Source organism: Phalacrocorax aristotelis, chromosome 5 (assembly GCF_949628215.1).
Source record: "Phalacrocorax aristotelis chromosome 5, bGulAri2.1, whole genome shotgun sequence".
Classification (NCBI taxonomy): Eukaryota; Metazoa; Chordata; class Aves; order Suliformes; family Phalacrocoracidae; genus Phalacrocorax; species Phalacrocorax aristotelis.
Genome location: NC_134280.1, coordinates 51,732,553 through 51,752,904, shown reverse-complemented (window position 1 = coordinate 51,752,904; position 20,352 = coordinate 51,732,553). Strand labels below are relative to the sequence as shown.

The window sequence follows — 20,352 nt, the reverse complement described above, 5'->3', positions numbered from 1 at the left end:
AGGCTCCAAATCCAGTATAACACAGTTTTCATAGCTAATCTGTGTAGCACTGTATGAATATAGCTGATTTGTATATTTTGAGCAAGAGGAAAGTCTGGAAAGCTTTTATGATATGTGTAAAAATAACCCAACAAACCCAGTCTGTTGTGCAACAGATCTATCACAGTTCTAGTTTTTTGTTATTTACAGCTGAAGCTGAACAGCAGTTATATTAGTGTATCTGAACTTTGTTCAGCCTCACATCCAAAGATATACAACCTCACTTTTTCATATGCATTGCCTATTGTATCAGTTCTTGGAAGAGTGGAGCACAGTATTGTACTTAGAGTAATGTATTTGAAAACACTTCAACCTCAATGGAGCATTACTTAAGCATTTCAGAAAATGTACCCTTAAACTAGCAGTTTTATCTTCAAAGTTTTATATTTTTTTTAAGATGAACCTGCTGATTCTTGAAACAAGCCTCTAGGGATAAACAAGCATTAGTTTTCATCATGTTGAGAAGTAGTTTTAAGCAGAGAGACTATGTCTTGTCTCAGATTCTGTAATAAACCAGATTACTGGGTGAGCTAGAGCAGAATTTAAGCTTTTATGTTGTACAGTCTAGGAAAGACTAATACTTCTACCTTTACATGATGATACATTGCCTTATAAGAATTTATTAGGACCTGTGTTTCTTCTGTGGAGGTGGAACATTAAGCTGCAGTAATGTCAGTGTGGTGGTTTGACCCTGACTGAGGAAAGAATTGGCTATTGGCTTCTCAACAATGCGTATTTTCAATTCTCCTTTAGACTTAGTAATTTGTTTAGAAGCCTGGGAGCACTTTTAAGTGCTTCAGAATTTTGTAAGGGTAAAATTTCAGTGACTAAGCTTCTTCTCTTCCACATAGTAGGTGCTTGTTACATAACTTGTTACATCTGTCTAGAAGGGGTAAGGGAATCTTCAGCAGTAGGCTGGCTAACTTGGTGAGGCGGGCTTTAAACTGAAGGACTTGTGGGGTGGGTTCCGTTGCGAAAACGCTCACACCAGCACGTCCAACAGGGGAGTAAGTCAGACCAAGCAGTGTGGTGACAAATGTTCCTTAGCTGTCTCCCAAGAGGTGAAACAGAAGAGTAATCGCCTCAAGTGTATGTATACAAATGCACACAGTATAGGTAACAAACAGGAGGAACTGGAGTTCTGTGCCCACTCAGCAGGGTACAACATCATAAGAGTAACTGAAACATGGTGGGACAACTCAAATGAGTGGGGAATCGCAATGGATAGTTACAGGCTCTTTCATAAGGACAGGCAGGGTAGAAGAGGTGGAGGAGTTACACTTTACGTTAAGGAACACCTTGAATGTATTGAAGTCAACTATGGTGACTGCGACTGCTCTGTCGAATGCTTCTGGGTTAAAGACAAAGGGGTCATCTCCAAGCAAGACCTCACAGTGGGCATCTGCTATCGACCTCCTAACCATGATGATGAAGCTGACGAAGCGATATTTGGGGCACTAAAGCAAGCTTTTGGCCAACAGAACCTGGTCCTGATGAGTGACTTCAACTACCCAGACATCTGCTGGAGGAACAATACGGCAGCTCGCATGTCATCCACCAAGTTCCTAGAATGTATAAAGAACTGTTTCCTGATACAAATGTTAGATGTGCCAAACCAGAATGAGGCACTGCTGGACTTGCTATTCACAAACAGAGAAAACCTGCTTTATAATATCTTGGTTAGTGATAGCCTTGGCTGCAGTGATCATAATATTGTGGAGTTCAGGATCCTGCTGAGCATGCTGAAGGTCAGCTCTAAGACAAGGGTTCTGGATTTTAGAAGAGCAAACTTCAGTTCACTCAGGGATCATTGGGAGGGATTCCGTAGGATGCTTCCATGGAAGACAAAGGAGCTAGTGAGTGCTGGGAGTTCTTCAAGAGCTCTCTACTGGAAGCACAAAGCCAATTTAACCCCTACAAAGGAAAGGGAAGTAAGCAGAGCAAGAGGCCCCCTTGGCTCAACCATGACCTCCTGGGTCTACTCAAGTCCAAAAGGGAAGCATACCAGAGATGGAGAAGTGGAGGATTATCCATTGAGAGCTACAAGGGCATTGTCGGAGTGTGCAGAGATGAAGTTAGAAAAGCAAAAGCCCAGCTCAAATTGAAAGTGGCTGTAGATGTCAAAAATAACAAGAAAGGTTTCTTCAGATATGTCAACCACAAGCAGAAAAAGAAGGAACACATAGGCCCACTGTTAAAAGGAAAAGGAGAGTCAATCACCAACGATGCTGAAATGATGCAGAGGTCCTCAACACTTTCTTCACCTCTGTCTTTACCAGCACCGTCGGGTCCCAGGCTTTGGGAACAAAATTGCCGATTGATCCAAACACCAACCCATCATCAGTGAAGGAAGAGTTAGTATATGAATTATTACAGGAGCTTGACCCCTACAAACCAATAGGCCCTGACGCCATCCACCCAAGGGTGTTGAGAATGCTGGCTGACATCATCGCAAAGCCACTCTCTATAATCTTCGAGAAGTCATGGAGAACGGGGGATGTCCCAGAGGACTAGAGGAAGGCAAATGTTACCCCTATCTACAAGAAAGGCTCAAGGGAGGATCCGGGTAACTATAGGCCCATCAGCCTTATTTCAATCCCTGGGAAAGTTATGGAACAAATCCTCCTGAGGGCCATCACAAGTCAAATGAAGCACGTGATTGGGAAAAGCCAACATGGCTTCACTAAGGGCAGATCATGCTTGACAAACCTGGTGGCCTTCTACGACAAAGTGACTTGCCTGGTTGACATGGGGCAGGCGGTGGACACTCTCTACCTGGAACTTCTCCAAGGCCTTTGATACAGTCCCCCACAGCCTCCTCCTGGAGAAATTAATGCTTTATGGACTAGACAAGTGGTCTGTGCAGTGGGTGGGGAACTGGCTGACAGGCCGCACCCAAAGGGTGGTGGTAAATAGCTCCTTTTCCAAGTGGCAACCTGTCACATGCGGGGTCCCCCAGGGATCAATATTGGGCCCAATGTTATTCAACATCTTCATAAGTGATGTGGATAATGGCATCAAGTGTAGCCTGATGAAGTTTGCAGATGACACCAAACTGAGAGGGGAAGTGAACACTCCAGAAGGGAGAGCTGCTCTGCAGGAAGATCTGGATAGGCTGATAGAGTGGGCCAACAAGAACCTTATGAAGTTCAACAAGGAGAAATGTAAGGTCTTGCACCTGGGAAAACATAATCCTGGAGTGCAGCACAGACTGGGATCCACCTGGCTGGAGAGCAGCTCTGTGGAAAGGGACCCGGAGGTCCTGGTGGACAGGAAGCTCAACATGAGCAAACAGTGTGCTGCTGCGGCCAAGACGGCCAACAGGATGCTGGGTTGCATCAAAAAGGGCATCGCCAGCAGAGAGAAAGAAGTCATTATCCCGCTCTACTCAGCGCGTGTCAGGCCGCACCTGGAATACTGTGTACAGTTCTGGTCCCCACTATACAAAAAGGATGTGGAGAGGCTGGAAGGGGTCCAGAGAAGGGCCACCAAGATGATCAAAGGACTGGGAAGCCTGCCATGTGAGGATAGGCTGAGAGAACTGGGTTTGTTCAGCCTTGAGAAAAGGAAGCTTAGAGGGGATCTCATCACCATGTACCAGTACTTAAGGGGTAGCTACAAAGATGATGGAGACTCCCTTTTTACACGGAGTCACATGGAGAGGACAAGGGGGAATGGACACAAGTTGCTCTTGGGGAGATTGCGATTGGACATGAGAGGGAAAATTTTCACAGTGAGGACAGTCAACCATTGGAATAATCTCCCCAGGGAAGTGGTTGACTCGGCCACGTCAGACACCTTCAAGAGTCATCTGGACGGGGTGCTGGGACCATCTTGTTTAGACTGCACTCTTCCTAGAAAGGTTGGACTAGATGATCCCTGAGGTCCCTTCCAACCTGTGTCTCTGTGATTCTGTGAACTTAGACATTATGTATATTTAATTTTGACAGCACAATTATTTATTTAGTATCCAAATTAATTTATTTAACCTTACATTTACTACTCCTAGCCTCTACTGAAAATTCATATGCTAAAATCTTTGATGTTGAGATGATTCTTATCCTGGATTATGGTGGAAACTACCTTAGTATGGTAGGAGTAAGCAATGCTGTCACTGCTCAAAGCAAATTCTGGCATTATCTTCTGGTGTAATCATTCTGAAACAGCATTGGTAGTCTGGGGCTTGTCGTGAAAAGAGGATTATTTTCCCATGTTATCCATGGCTACATGGAGGCATCTAGAAAGATTTTTGTTTGATACAGGCTTCCACATTCTGTCCTTTGGTTTGATATGCCACAAAAAAAAACAGGTTACAAATCCTATCCAGAGAGAGAAAAGTAAAGAAAACCCAGGTATATCTCTATACAGAGACCTAATGAGGCAAGTGATTTAAAAAAAAAAAACAAAACAAACCTACCAAAAAATCTCAGAAATGTAAGAAAGCTGTGTTTTTCTCTTTTTTCAAAATGGGGAAGTTCTGCTTAAAATTTATATCGTGCAAGAAAGTTAGGTACCGTATTGACAAAGTCTTTTTTGCTCCATAATCTCCTTCGTACTTTTTTTAGCCTAATACTTTTATGACTAGAGTTAGTAAAAATGAGATACTCTTCTCTTACTTTTCATAGTATCATAACAAATAGTTGAAACATTACATTGATTTTAAAACTAAGTGCAGATTATATGATTTGACATACAATGATATAAGTACTGCTGTTGACATATCTACATATTTTGTTGAAATTGTGTTTTCATTAGATATGTAACAATATGTTTTCAACTCTGTTTAGGACAATTTGCATGCATGCAGACGTTAAATATCTCAGAAAACAGCAGTTGGCTTTTGATCAGCCCTGCTAGGAATAACTACATTGTGCTGGTACAATTGAACACTGGAACTGCCACTTTCCTATATAGTAGAAACAAGCCATATTGTAGGATTTAGACAAATGGAACAGGTGAATCAGCTTGGTTATCAACAGAGACAGCATGCAGTACTTCAAGTGCGTTTGTATAAATAATAGTGGTTTTATTGAGCCATGTGGACCAGTGAACCTCCACAGTGCAATGTTTTGTAATAATTGAGGAAAAGGGTTTTCTTAGTCTTTTTAGGGGTGATGGTCATTAGTGTGTCCTGTAGGTTTTATATTAGAATTAATGTATCTGTGGTTTGTGTTGGTGATGGTGGATGGTATGAATCTGGCGGAAAATCAAGTTTTTTTCAGTGTGCTGCATTTTAGAGCAGCAAAACATAGCTTGACAATCTTCTTTAAATGAAGCTTTTCAAGTTGTTCCTGATGTATGGTAGAAACAGTTGTGATGGCTAGTGGAGACATTTTAAATTATGAAATAGGAAGTGTGAGAGAGGGGAGGATCTGCTTCATATAAACTTTTAAATTATTAAATTATTTATATTAGACTTTTACACATCTGCTATGTTTTTCTCTTTTCTATTTAATTTCAACTTAAAACTGGGAGGAGGGGAAAGATTCTTGCTTAGAAGTGAGCTCTGTCTGGTATAGTTCATAACTGAAGTGAGTCAGAAAAACTGTTAACCTTGAGGTGGCCTGTTTCCTAATTTGAGAGAGAATATTGTTGCTCTTTGTTTGCCCATTAGCATGCCTACTTGATATTAATTCTGTGATGAATACCAAAGACAACATCACATTTTTGTTGAATAGTCATGTATTTTAAAGTGTGTGCAAAGGAAATCAAGACCAAATGAAGATAAGCTTTTATTGAAAACTTCAAGTTAACCAATATACGGAGTTCATTAAAAATTATTTTAAAATAACTCCTTTGCCTGTGGAACTTCTAGCCTCTAGCTCATAGTCAAACTAAACTTTTTTTAGTGTGACTAAATAGATGAGTTACTTGAGCTAGTCTGTAACAGTATGCTTTATTTCATTCAGTTATTCTGTGCTTTTTTTGGTTGTCTGAGCTTGCCTGAATCCTACTTTTTGTTCTAGCACAGTAAACTATTCTACCATTAACTTGTCTTCTGCCTGACAAGAGGATGCCCTTTGGCCAGAGCAGAAAGAGAAGTCGAGATGATACAGCAGGCTCTTGAAGGCAACAAACTCATTCTTTCAAGACAGCAAAAGCTGCCAAACCCAAACCCCACTATAAATAGTGGCCTGTTGTGTTAGACTGGATGAGTTGGGAAGAAAAATCTGTGACTAACTGAACAAATACAAGTAAAAAAATTGTCTGATAGTTTAGCTACAAAGTTGAGACTTGGCAATGGTCAAGAACAACAAAGATTTCTGATAGAAAATATGCAAAGTTGATGCATATGAACAGATAGCAACTTAGCAGACAGTTGTTATCATAAATAATTTGCACTGGAAAAAAATTCACATTTTGTAGCCCCAGGTGTCTTGAAAAACAGAAGAACAGAAAAAAAAATCTGTATCATTACAAAATTAAATGGAGCTGCTGAACAGCAGTCTGTTATTGAAGGTATACAAACAGATATGCAAACCTTCTGCCTCTATCTAGTTATGTCTCCATTGTCTGAGGACTGTTTATTGGCTTAGAAATAAAGATCTTGCTTTCTATAAGGAGATTTTCATATGTTCCTCTCATATCTTTCAGTTTGAGTCAAAACCTTAAATATATAAATGTTCACACCCTTTTCTGCCTTGTGTGTGATTATTTCTATTCTTTGATCAATATCCAACTGTAACATTGTCTACTGTTTTGTGAAGAACCACCATTTTGGTTCTATTGAGAAAAGTTAGCATGCACTAGAGTACTTTCAGCTGTACTCGCAGTTCTCTAGGGTAATTTCGCTAGTGCACCATTGCATACACTCTCAGATGGGGCTTTTTCTTTATAAAACTTCTGTCAAGTTAAATGAGAATAAGGGGCACTATTAACATGTCAATATGTATACATAGAAATGTTTGTGCTTTCTTCTGCAGCTGTATTAAGACACTGAAAGGTTTTAATGCTCATTGTTTCCCTGAGACAAGAGCAAGAAGACGACACTTCTGAAAAGCTTGACATTGTCTTCTGTGTCTCCAGTGTTCTATAAAATAGGAATGATTGGCTGCCTCTCTGCAGTTGTGTCCACCAAAGTATTATTGTTTCTAAATTACTTTGAGAATGCTAAACAATGTGCACTTTTTAAGAGTCCAGAGTAATGGTAGAAATGTTGCTGAGGTTCTGCTTATTATAACTGGGCTGGTGCATCATGGCTTATCTTCTGCATCATGGCAGAAGGTAAAAGGTCAATAGGTTTGTGTGAGGTTGGTGAGAAAGCACCAAAAAGTGTCATCTGTCAAGTCAGTGATGAAGTATTGTGGAGAAATCAGTGAGAAAGACTTCATAAAACTTACTGAAAGCAACGCACCCACATACCCAGATACTACTCTGTTGGGAACCTATTACTATTAAAATAGTAAAAATACTAAAATTGTCTTCTAAAACTGACAGACCAAAGGTGCAGGCAAAAAGAAAGAGAAGATTAATAGAGAAAGATGACGATTTTTCATTTCTATGCTGCTGCTTGGGTACTTTAACCGCTTTACCCAAGATACCCCATAGTAATGAAAGGGAACAGATTAGTGTCTCTCTGCAAACTGTATTTAGTTTTAAGTTGGTTTACATTAAATAATCTAAAGGTCTCAACAGAACTATTTTTGGATAACATACCCTGCAGACAGAATACGTAAGACTTCTAGAGTGTGCTCTCCTGTTAAATGCATAAATCCTCAGAGCAAAAACTGTTTTAATGTTAGTTTGTGTGTTCTTTTGATTCTCCAGAAGATATGTACTAGCTGTCTTTTTCTTGGATAACCTATTTGCTTTTGGAAGAACTTGTGGGATTTGTGTGAATAAAATCCAGATTCTTTAATGTGCAAGAAAGGGATATAGGGGTATACAATTTTACCACCTTTTGAAGTTGGAAGTTTATACTTATATATTGTAAATATGGTGTTATTGAGTATTGAATGGTGAGAGGAGATGAGTAAAAATGTGCTTAAGTGAACCTGATGGGACCAGTGTGGTGAAAGTTACTTCATTGTTCAGTCTAATACCGACCTCTCTTACTGCACACTATATAATGCTATATATATATACATACACATATAATATTATGCTATTAGTGACTCTGCAGCTAGCCTTTGCATAAATTTATGCATGCTTACAAAACTATTTTAAAGGCTAATATCTAAAGATTGTTAAATTGCAAGGCATCTCTACTTTTTGCATGCTGCAATTTTAGGGATTGAGTGAGTGAGAACTGAAAATATCTACCTAATCTTTTTTCTTTTTCAGATTTTCTTCCTTTTGTTTGTGTTTATTACTGTTGAAGGCATCCTTTATCAAAACTGGTAGTTTCGTGGTTGAATTATTTAGTAGTTTGTAGTAGATTCAGCAATTTTGCCGCTGTTCTTTAGAACTGATCAACTAAAAAGTAGAGAAGGCCAAAAAAAAAAAATCTCAGATTTAAAACTTTTTCAATTTAAAGTTTAAAAACATCTACAGATTATAGTGTTTCTTGACATTTTCTCCCACCAAAAAGGAAATAGTTTAAGAAAAGCCTAAACAGCTAAAATGTGAAAGTGTCATGGTAGTTGAAATTAAACATTAAATAAAAAGGGTTTTGACTTACAGGTTTTATATATATCCCATCTGAAAAATCTTGTTTCAAAGATGGGTATTTGCCCTTTCACACAGTGTCCTGACATACACAGAGCAGTGGGGAGACTGACCAATACTGTTTGGAAGATATGTACCAAGATATGGAAGGTCCTTAGGAGTACTACTGTGAAAACTGTTTTGCAGGTATTTCTGTATATCTTTTTGCATCAGAAATCTAAACTCTTGAGCTTTAGAATACAGCCTTTTATGTGATTTCTCTTACTTTTATTAAGAGATGCATCTCCCTGAAAAGTGGGAAGATGGACCCTATGCGGTTCAGTCTAAAGCATCTGTTGCCATGCATAGGCACTGTTGATGGTCAGTTACGGAGATGCAATTCCTGGTAGGTTCAAGGCTTAATAACTAAGTTAAGTCTATTGTAACTGAAGCAGACTGAAAGAAAAAATGTCTGGTATAAATTTTCAAGCTGAATAGTATTTTTTTATCCTTTGACTGAATCACTGAAGTTTGCTATATTGGAAGATAAAGTCGGTTTGCTGCAGCAGGAGCAAATGATCCTTCCTTCTGATTAGAGTCTGTTCCTTCTAGTCAGAGTTTTGTTCATGTGAGAACTGAGGAGAAAATGTAAAGTGTTAGAAAAGAGCATCAAAATGGAATGCTCAGTAGTGGTTTCCTTTTCACTAAAGCTTTTTTGTTGGAGAGCAACTCGGGACTAGTAAGGCAAAGCACCTAAGGATTAAAAAAAGTTAACCTTTGTGAATAAATCATAGTCTAAAAATTATATGTGAAGCTACATGTGTTCCTAGAATGTATATTCTTGTTGCGAAAGATATACCGGAGACTTGTTTCTTTATATTCTTGGTGCAAAAGCATTGTCCGTGAAGATAAATATCTTCTTCACGGGGACTGTAGATCGTGGTTTTTACCATGCTATATTCCAGTGCCATACCATTTTTCATGTTTTGGAAGAAAAGTGTCTTAGAAAAGGAACACCAGCCATAAATCCTGAGAACCTTTCTTCTGGATCCGTTATTTGTTAGTTGAATGTGCAGCAAAGTGCAATAGTGTGTAGGTGTAGCCATATTAGTGTCGTTCATAGATACACATCTTTGGCAGGACTGACTATAGAGGTACTCCATAATATGTATGTTTTGGCTTCTCATTTACTCTGCGGAAGGGAATGCTTGTTTTAGTCCAACCCTGCCCAGTGGGTTTGTAACCAGGAGTATCAAAGTCATGAGAATAACAGTCAGTGTCTGTAGACCAAAAAGCATCCTTTTTGACAGAGGTATGGGAGTAAATTGCAGTAAAACACTACAGGTTTGAAGTCTTGTTTGTAAGGTGGCAGGCAGACATAACATCATTTCCAAACACTTTTACATTATGTGGCCATGTTTTTAGCAGTTCGTAACTTTTAAACTTTCAAAGCCCAGTTTGTGGCAACTGAATCGATACCTTAGCTCCTTAGCTGCTATCAAGAAGAAATGTTCTGGGGAACAAAAATGTTGCTGTGGGTAAGTTAAACCAAGGCCTATTTAAATGAACCAGAATGGCAGTTCTCTGTTTAAGAACAAGTATTTACAAGGTGGACATGCGGGTGACATCTGCCTTTTGTTACTATTCCTGATAATCCATGCAAATTTATCATTTATACATGCTGCATTGGCGCTTCATTGGAGACTTAGTGTCAACACTACAGATACTTCATCTGTGCTGACCATGTTTCAGGCTAGGACCAGAGAAACAGCATGACTTTCTCTGCAAATGGTCACAAACTTCTCATGAAATACATGGTACAAGGCAGTGAAGGTGAGTTTTCAGCGTTTATCACACTCCCAACTGCTGAGGCAGCTTGGTAAAAGAAGAAAGCTAGCAAGTTAGGAGCTGACAGACAAGGAAGCAAATACATTAGTCTGGGTAGGAGTATAAAAGCAGATGCGAACTGGGACAGTGACAGTAGAAAGAAGGATAAATTGGAAAGAGAGGAGAGAAAAATAACAACAAATATGAGTCAAAAGGAGAAGAATGAGGTGAGACCTAGAAAGAAGAAGGAAGGCTGGCTGTGATGAGCTCCCTGCCCACCTCTTTTCCTCTTTGAGAACCTGGAGATTAATCTAGATCTCTTGTACCCCAGCCGTACTGATATCCCATGCTTGTCTGATTCAGAGTGATGGAAAATTTCTCTTTTTAATTTTTTTTTAAATAAATGAATTTTAAATATTTGTTGAGTCAAGTACTGCCTCAGCTAGGGGACAATATTTTAAGAGTGTCTGGGTAAGCATTAGTTTGAGTCAAGCAAGTGTGTTTTGATACAGGTGTGCAGTTTTACACAGGAACCCTTCCACTTATGATGCACATAGTAGGATAGCACAGAGATAACAGGAAATACGGCATACCTAGGAGATGTTGCCTATGAAGCTCCTGTATGTTTTACTGAAGAAAATGAGTTGTGACGGGGCAGATGACTACAGGAAGGGAATGGATTGTTCCCATGTTAAGACAATAGAAAGCCTATGTGAAACAGCTCTGGTTTGTGGCTGCACCCCTTCCAGACTCTTCACAGCAAGCTTGTTGTCTGGTTGAAAAATATAAAACCTGATTTTCAGAAGCGTTGAGTACACAGTCACAGTTGAAGTAATCTGGAGCTTATTGTTTTGAATGTTGTACTTTGAATTTTTGTTGTCCTTAATGGAGACAATGTAAAAACAAGTAAACACATTTCAAATAGGTCCCCCAAATTAATGCATAGTAGTGACAATTTTGGGCCTAATATTTCTTTTTTCCCCAACTCAAGCTTGGAGCTAGTCTCATCACCATAGATACGATTTGAAGATGAACTTGTTCATTTTTGCTCTTACATGCTGTTGTGATAAATGCATAGAGGCAGGAGAAAGGGAAATAAATTATCTGTGCCTGGTCAGGATGGGTTCTCACTAAATGTGGTGCATGTCTGAACAGCATTAAAATAGTAATAAACCTTATATATAATAGGCTATAATAATATCTTCAAGTTGCATTTCTAATTTTAAAGCTTGTTCGTATATACGTTGAACACTCTTCAACTGTGTTGGGATTTTCAGCAAGTGAAATTAGGATTTCCCATCTAGAGTCATACATTCAGGAATAAAACTGTGTGCCAGGATGTCTTGGCTGGTAATTCTTGTGTTCTGAGCTGTTACATCTTGGTCATGTTCTATGTGATTGTTGTCTCCTGTCATTACTGAAGCGGCCATTCTGGAATGGGGCAAGCTATTAAAAGCTATCTTTAAATTTCAAATATAAAAAACTAGATCTCTCTGCATATTTCTCCAGTGGGACAACTTGAATTTTTGTATAACTTAAAAAGGGATAGGCAGGTTCCAAGATTTATTTGAAAGGTTTATTTGCATTATTTGAAAAGGTGCGTTGTTTCAGGGCATGTGTGTATTGAGGAAGAGTGCAATAGCTGCTACCATGTGTTTGCTTATGTAGATACTTAAATAGCATGCCTGGCTCGGGTTCATTTGACTTAAATACAAAATGAAAATCTTTCTAAAACTGCTAGCAGTAGGCAGCAATTTACCAATATAGGAATGAGCAAGCCACAGCAAAAGAGAGAATATATTCCCTGCAATGCTGAATGTTGTAATTGCATTTAGAATAATACCAAAGGAGAGAATAAATCTTTTTCAAACTGAGGAATACAAACCTTTTCTCCTTTTTTGAAGTATATAGAGAGGTGACATTTCAGCACTGATGGAGTTGGGGTAGTGGCTGGTGGAAATCAGTTATAACATCTTTTACATAGGAGATGGAAACTTCTTATTTAAAAATAAGATTATGTGAAGGCAAATTTCTCCATGCAAATCCTGTCATGGGCAGAGAGATTGTTGCAAGAATGAGATATATTGTAGAAGAGATGGTTTTGATAGATTTTGCAAAAACAAATCACCGTGTTTGCCTGTGATAGCTATATGTAATCGTGACAAAGATAGAGTACTGATAGTGGGACCTCGAATTCAAATTGCTGATACAATCCCCAAAGAGAAAAAGAAACTGATGGTCCTTGGCCTGCGGTCAGATAAACTCCTTAATATTTAGTCAGGAAAGTTGTCGGCAAAGTTAAGTTCAGCCGCCTTGCTGGGCACAGATGCAGGTTAAAAAGATGCAGAAGAGATCGAGGAACATGTGATAGAGACTTCTCTTATTTCTGTGACATTCACGTGGCCTCTATCACTGGCAGTAGCTTGCCATCTTCTGGTCTTCTGACAGCAGGCAGCAGGCAGCTTTGCTTCCGTTGTGCAGTCAGAAATGCAGACACAAGGAGACACTATCTTTACACTGAGACAATACTGTGAGCTAACCAAGAACATGAATTTACAGCATACTAACTATTCCACACCACTTCCCTATGCAGGTTTTTGGGTACAAGTAGTATTCTGTCCTCACTTTCTGTCAGGTAGGTATGAGGTAGGTCATTCCACGTTCAAAATGTCCATGCAAGAGAATAATGCCAAGAAGCTAGTGGTGGAGAAAATTCATATGCAGAGTTACTTAGCAGTAACTTTTCCCTGAAAACAAGCTCTTTTTTAGTTTCCTTTTTAGGAGATTAACTAAGCTGCTTTTATAGAAGAACTTTTCTGATCACATAATAGTGGCTTATAATTAAAAATTGCATTGATTAGCCTCGGAGGACACAGTTAGGTACAGCCTAGTGATGACTTCAGTTCCTGTGCTTTGGCATATAGAAATCAGACTGTAGAAATATTGTAGCACTGCCTTCATGTGCCTTTATAAATTTGTCAATTGATGAATGTTAATTAATTCATTGCTTTAAAAAAAAGCCTAAAAATGGGAACATGGCAAATTGTAAAGTAGGTGAGGAAATTAATTGTCAGCAAGAAGATGTTTTTGATACAGTGTTCAACATCAACATCAACATGGTAAAACTGCTTTTTCAGAAATTGCTGCAATGTAATTTCATAACTGCTTTTTAGAAAAGTCAATTCCATATCTATGTTTTTAATTTGTAGGTACATTGAAACCTTGAAGGAGCACAAACCAAAAATTGTCTGGGATGAAGAAATTGCTGAACACTACTTTGAGTACAAAAAGTGAGTTACATTTATTAACTGATTGTTCTGCAAATATTTTTGGGCATGGCCCAGTATGCAATGAATTACCAGTTAACTATAGTATGCAGCTGAATTCAGTAAATGGAAATTCTGCTGTTTGTGATCTGTATGTCTACACTAAACTGCAGCATAAAAGAGTGCTTCAGGTGAGAGAAGTAAATTAGAGAAGGGCTAATGAAATAACACAAGCTAAAACAATCTTTAGAAGAGAGGTCTGCTGAGTCATATCTTTAGAAATTATCCATCAAACTTATCTGCTGAGTGTTAGTTAATCAGAGGCTCTGAGATTAGTATTGTGAGCTGTTCGGTGATCACCAGTAACTTGGCCAAAAGTAGTTCTGAGAAAAATCTGTGGTACAAGAGCCTGGTTTTACAAGTCCTAGTGATAAAATTGGTCAAGCAACAGACTTCCACTAAATGGAATGGACTGGAGGGAAATGTAATGAGAATAATATTAAGTGACTTCCAGATCAAGTTTTTAAAAGGACTGAGAGCATGAGGGGGAATACCTTACTTTGTCCTCCCTTTTTCATCATGAAATGACAAGAAGATTCTGATGCTAGGAAAAATCTGTTTAAAACAGGTTTAAAAAAAAAAAAACAGCAACATCTTATTAAGCCTCGGTGATAATTTGCTGGTTTTGTATGCAAATATACAAAAATATGGTAAAATGATACAAACAAAATCCCACTAATACAAAACTGTGTCTTGTATATTGCTCATTGCATAGGCAATGTGAAGACACGCCACTGAAAACAAGAGTAAAATACATTTTAGGGTGCTTTAAGAACAAAAAATCAGAACTACTTTGTTATTTCCAAAATACCTTCTTGGTTTAAATATTTCTAAATGAATTAAAACGAAAACAACAAAAAAACCCCAACAGAACAAAACACTCAAACAAACAAACCCACCTCAATAAAACACCAAAATAAAAATGTCCTACCTTTATATTTTGCGTTAAATTTTCAAGGTTTCCTTCAGCCTGTAATTTTCTCCTGACTTCTCAGCAACATGTACTACTTACCAGAAAAAAAGGAATATTTACCTGTTGGTCAGCAGTGTTTTAATTTATTTTCTGTGTTGTGCCAAACAAGTACAATGTTTTCATGTTAACTAAAGAGGAATAAATCAGAAGCATTGTTTTACTGATCATTAATACACAATCCAATTGGAGACACAATGACCAGTGGATGAAAACTTGCTCTGAGAAGAGTAAATCTGAGGGCTCTGTTTGAATGGCAAGCTTCTGGGATTAATTTCTGAAACACAATTCCTGAACATCTCCTTGCAAACTGAACGTGTGGGAAAGGGATAGCTTGTCAGTAGTACTACATCATTTGCCTTTGAAAGCTAATCTTTGGAGATTCTTGTTTGTGGGCTTCCTGGAGGAATTTTTGATAAAAAAATCACACTGGATCTGAAAATCACTCTAAACTTTGCTCGCTATGCTGTGCTTGGCAGGCAGCTGTGAGGCTCAGCATGTCTGCAGTGGTTCAGCCAACTGCAGGGAAGGGTTATTTAAGGGAACACTCTTTCAGTTACCACTCTGGTTTGCAAAGGTTCAGTTCCATTGGATGGGGATGGCAGCCAGGCCTGAAATATGCTTCACTGGTAAAGCATCTCACCTGGAAATCTGCAGTTGCTAAGAAATCAAATCATGAATCTTTAAGCAAAGCACAGCTAATGATTTTCATGTAGCAGGCAGAGACTAACTATTACAAATAGTTACAGAAACCTGTTGTCTCTGAGTGCTTGTCCCAGTGTACTTTGCAGGTAAGTACGCATTTACGTAAGTTGGGAGATTGTAGGATCAATTGCTTCTTGGCCTGTCCATGGACCCTGTGTTTCCTGCCAGCCTAACTGGTAAAATGGTGCTGTGAGACCACTTGTAACTCATCCTTATCATTATTAGGGGTTTAAAATGCAGCCTTGGTATCTGCGCCCAGCGCAGCTTGCCCTGTCTGTATATTTGATACTGCTAGCATTTAATTTACCCTGGAAGATAGTGATTTGGGGAATTGGGCAAAGTCTTTCACATCTGACAACCAAATATCTTCATCTTTTTCAGATGCACATTTAGTAGGTGCATCTGACAGTTTTATAATCCAGTTGCAACAAGATATCTCAATGTGTTTACTTAGATCCAGTATCAAACCATGTCTGTTGTGAGATGTCCTCTCAGATCCTCCATTTTCACTGCCAGCCTTTTCACCTCTTTTAAGAGTTGTCCTCCTTAAAGACTACTAGTATGGGGTAAAACAAGTATCGTGTCTGACTCTGCCTGTATTGTATTTCATTGTAACCAGTTTTTGGATGAATTGTTATGCCCAAAGAAGTTTGGGACTTTCATCTTAATCATGAAAGTTACCTGTTTTTTTTCCCAAGGTTTGTGTTAGTTATTAGGAATCTGTGCTCTCTTCTTTAGATGTTTTAAAAGGATTTATCCTGAAGCCTTTTAAGGAATCCTTTCAATAACCAGGGATTTTTGTTATTGTAGTTGTGGCATGATGCAATTGCTATGCAAAGACTCCTCTAGCAGGTCTCTGACTTTATACAGTCATATTTTGAACTTTCTAACTTTCCAGCTGCTAGTGTTGCCAGAGCCCATTTAAAAAGAATGATTTTGGCAGGAGGACCTTTCTGACAAATATTCCTGTAACTAACAACCTGCAGGACAGTGACACGGTTGCATACTTGACTTCTAGATATGTTGTGTACCTTCTCTTAATGGCTTTTCTTTCCTCACTGCTTTGGATTTATATGCTGTGATATGTTTGTATCTACAACAGAAAAGGGGCAGGAGTAGAAGTTCTTATCTGCAATAGAAAAGGAAGAGGAATAGAAAAGATTTTGGCCCTACCCTGCCCTCAGCAGGTAGAGTAGCCAGACTGCAAGTGTGGAATAAATGGAAGTTGATGTCAAAAGTGTCTGATTTCAGAGACAGAGTGCCTCAGCTTCCAGAGTGGAATGAACACTGGGTAAGAAATCTCAAAGATATAAGCCACTAAATGGCAAGTAGTCTCTGTCTTTGATATGGGCCTTTTCATGCTCATGTGCTGAACATAACTAGCGTACCTTAGTTTTAATAGCAATAACTTCTCCAAAATAAAATCAGCAGTTTTCTTCAGCATTGTCTTTTTTTCATTTTAGTGGAAAGGAATAAAACTAGTTTTGAATTCTAACCTCAGCTAAAAGTCTTATGGGAATCTATCAAAGCTATTGTGACTATTTGGTTTTCCTGTTTTGCAGAAGTAAAGGAGGAAAACATGCCATCTTCTACCCAACATTGAAGGTAGGTGCCACTTCTTCACGTCAGAGGGCTGCAACAGGAAAGAGACCTTTCCTTGACTTTTTGCATTATTGAGACACTTTTCAATTCAGAAAATGTTGGACTGGGTTTGGGCTTCTGTGAAAGAAGTTTGCCCTCATGTTTTTATGACTCAAAGCTTCAGCTACCTGTACAAGAAGATTCTTTTTTCTATTTCATGCATAATGGGGTTTGGGAGTCTTTAAAGATCAGCTGTGTCTAGAGATAAGACACATGAGGGCAAACCAGTGCTCTGAGAGGCTCTGTTTGAGTGCACAGTTCATGTGCTAACAGACATGGTGATTGTCAGACAAGAGACCAAAGAAATTATTTTTCTGATCATGTTGGCTGGGAGCTTGGGGAACTTTTGCCTTCCTCTGTAAAGGTGTCCTGATTCTCCCTGTTGGCCTGCACCACCCTGTTTTCTTCAGTACTGTTTCTGTAGAACATATTTTAGTGTTTTGAAAGCTTAAGCATTTGGCCCTAATAAAGTCCTTTGGCAGCACATGCAACTTCTGTCTACATAGTAGTCTGCAATATACCAGAATACAGGATAAAATGGTTACATGCAGCCTTAGTTCCTAGGAAGCTATCTTTAGATTGTCTCAAATTAAGCTAAAGGCAGTATGGTAAGACTCTGCTGGCTTTTAATATTGGAAGTGAATTTCTTCTATAGTGAAAATATATAATATTTACAGAAAACAGAGACATTTTTGAAGGTTAAACTAGTGTGAAATGATCCAAGGCTCTTGTTTTTCTGAACAGGGTTGTTATCTTAAGCTCCATTACTACAAGGATATTTCCCTTCATTAATCTAATATTGGTAGAAGTACCAGCACATATGGGATATTAATTACCACATCTAACCGTGTTCTTGCTAGTAGTACCTGTCTTAGAGTGTTAGAAAGTTTCACTGCAAATCTATCAGGGAAAAGATAGATCGTGCTGCATGTTGTTATGCTATGTTCTCTTGGGCCTTGTGGAAGGGTTTCACCCTGCTATTTTCAGTACTAACTAGGTTAAGAACACTAATTTCTTTCACTACTTCTTCTCTAACAGATACTCAACTGGGATGGTTGGTGAATTTATGGAAAGAGGTTTCTTTCCAATTTCAGCAAGCTTGTAATGAAATATGAGATTTATATGCTGGGGCAAATCAAAGAGTTGTTCACATAATGGTGATCAAGATGGCCAGAGAAAACTTAATTTTATTGCCCCATAACAAGTGTGTTTCCTCCCCTTTTTAATGTTATAATCACTGACAGGTTGCTCAAAATTGGTTTCTACATGATTAGTTAGAAGCAGACATGAACGCCAGGTCCAGTGGATCTGTTAATATCTTGATATTTTGTTCTGTTTTCTATAGAAATTAGTTTTAAACACAGCCCTAGTGTAAGCAGTTTAAACATTCCAGAGCTGCCCTTCAAAGTGAGAAAATCTGAAAGTAAAAGATAGAAAAATAATTATTTTTATTGCCTGAACTGAAAGAAGTGCAGAACATGAATTGTGGCCTTGCTTCACTTATAAACCAATAGCTAAACTAACTCGAAATCAATGGCTGGAGCTCAAGTAAAGACAGTTTTAAATATTAATCTCCCAGAATCTCTTTAAAATAGAGTTGTGATAATGAAAGTTGTGACTGTCCTGGGAGAAGACAAGGGTAGGTGAGAGATCTTGATGGTATTTGACAAGTTGTTCTAATTGTCTTCAGTGATAAAGTTTTATTTTACCCCTGAGACATTTCTGGGAAGAGTTAGAATTTCTGTACATTGTGGAATGATAGTCTAAATTAGAACAGTCCTTTGCATAGTTCATAAATCTGATTTATTTCTGTGGCATTTTGTCTGTTTAGCTGGTTATCTTTTATTAGGTCATTGAATTAACTGGTGCAATTAACTGTCTCTTACTGAATGATTGCTTTCTAACCAGAGAGTGTTTGAAAAACAGACTAGGTTTTTCAGTATCTTTTAAAGGATAGATGTTTTCAAAAAGTCCAATAATGGCATGAAGAGATTGTGTTTAATGTCTCTGACTAAAAGGTAATTGCCTTATGTGTCTTTGTCTTAGTCCATCCAATTGCGCTTAGAGCTTGCAAAAGAATTGGGCACTGGAATATCCATCTGGGAACTGGGACAAGGCCTGGACTATTTTTATGACCTGCTTTAAAATAAGAGATGATCTGCGAAAGACTTTATTTGCTTCACTGAGACTCCATGTTCAATTAATTTGGGTATCCTGGAGAGGTGATTTTTAAAACATTTTTTGTAATTTATAACATATCTGTATTAAACTCGCATTTTTCACAATAAAGAACCTTTTCTGATTTGCCACACAGAAGTGATTGTTGGTATCTGATAAAATTCAGAGAAAAAAAAAAAAACCAGAAGTTTCTTTTAAAGCTCTGAAATTCAGAGTCACTGAAAATAGACCAACATAACTGGGTTGGTGTCAGAGTTGAAAATATTTTCTGAAATGTTTTCTACAAGAAATAAAATGGACAAGTTGATGCCATCTGATCAAAGTTTAAGACGGAGACCTTTCAAACAATTGCTGCTAAAAACCAAAGTAAGTGAACAAATAAATCCATCAGATTATGTCCAGCAAATTTAATATCTGCTGGACCCTCTGTGTCTTGCTGTCTTCTGATAAGGTAAGTCAATGTAAAATGTTGGGGGGGAGACCAATTAGATATCTTTCCCTCAAGCTGGTAGAAAATCAAGCAGTGACAAGCTAAGCAGTTAGGTCTGTTTGTTTTTTCATGTTCATAAATTCCTTAAGTAGTTCAAAGTCACAGTTATTTCAATTTATGACTTGTTTCTAAATGGGTTTTGTTACAAGAGGTGCTCTGTGATTTCTCTCTTCTGGTTAGCCTGCTTACCAGATGCATACTAGTGCATGATGGTTGGCTTGTGGGAACTGTAATGTTTAGCACCAAAAGCTATAATGGTAATGATGGATTACATGGGTAGCCCCAATAGACAGGGCCCCAGAGCAGCTTTGATCCTTGACTTAAGTAGGTGCTGTGAATGTGATCAGCATCTTTGTGCATGAAGCCGTCATTCTTTAGCTGTAGGCATTGGTGCTTTCATCTCCATAATACAGAATTTTTATGAACCCAAAAGCTGAAATGACCCATCAGTTTAAAAACAAAGCCAAAAAATTTTGTACCTGCTTTTTTGTTTACAATATTTGTATTTGTAGAAACACGTGGGCTTCAAGGCAGTTTCTTCTAAGGAACTAAGAAGTGCTGGGAATTTGATGAGGGTGTCATTGGTCACC

At 38.3% G+C, this 20,352-nt stretch overlaps 1 protein-coding gene across 3 annotated transcripts in view; it reads left to right on the top strand.

Annotated features, from left to right (window-relative positions):
- Positions 1-19,410, top strand: part of CHID1 (chitinase domain containing 1) — a 117,775-nt gene extending 98,365 nt beyond the window's left edge. For all 3 annotated transcript variants that reach the window (XM_075094507.1, XM_075094506.1, XM_075094508.1), the window contains 3 exons: positions 13,662-13,742; positions 17,016-17,058; positions 19,141-19,410. In XM_075094507.1, coding sequence (XP_074950608.1) covers positions 13,662-13,742; positions 17,016-17,058; positions 19,141-19,239 — 223 coding nt within the window. In that variant the 3' untranslated portion in view covers positions 19,240-19,410. The remainder of the gene's footprint in view (positions 1-13,661; positions 13,743-17,015; positions 17,059-19,140) is intronic.
- The last annotated feature ends 942 nt before the right edge of the window (positions 19,411-20,352 follow it).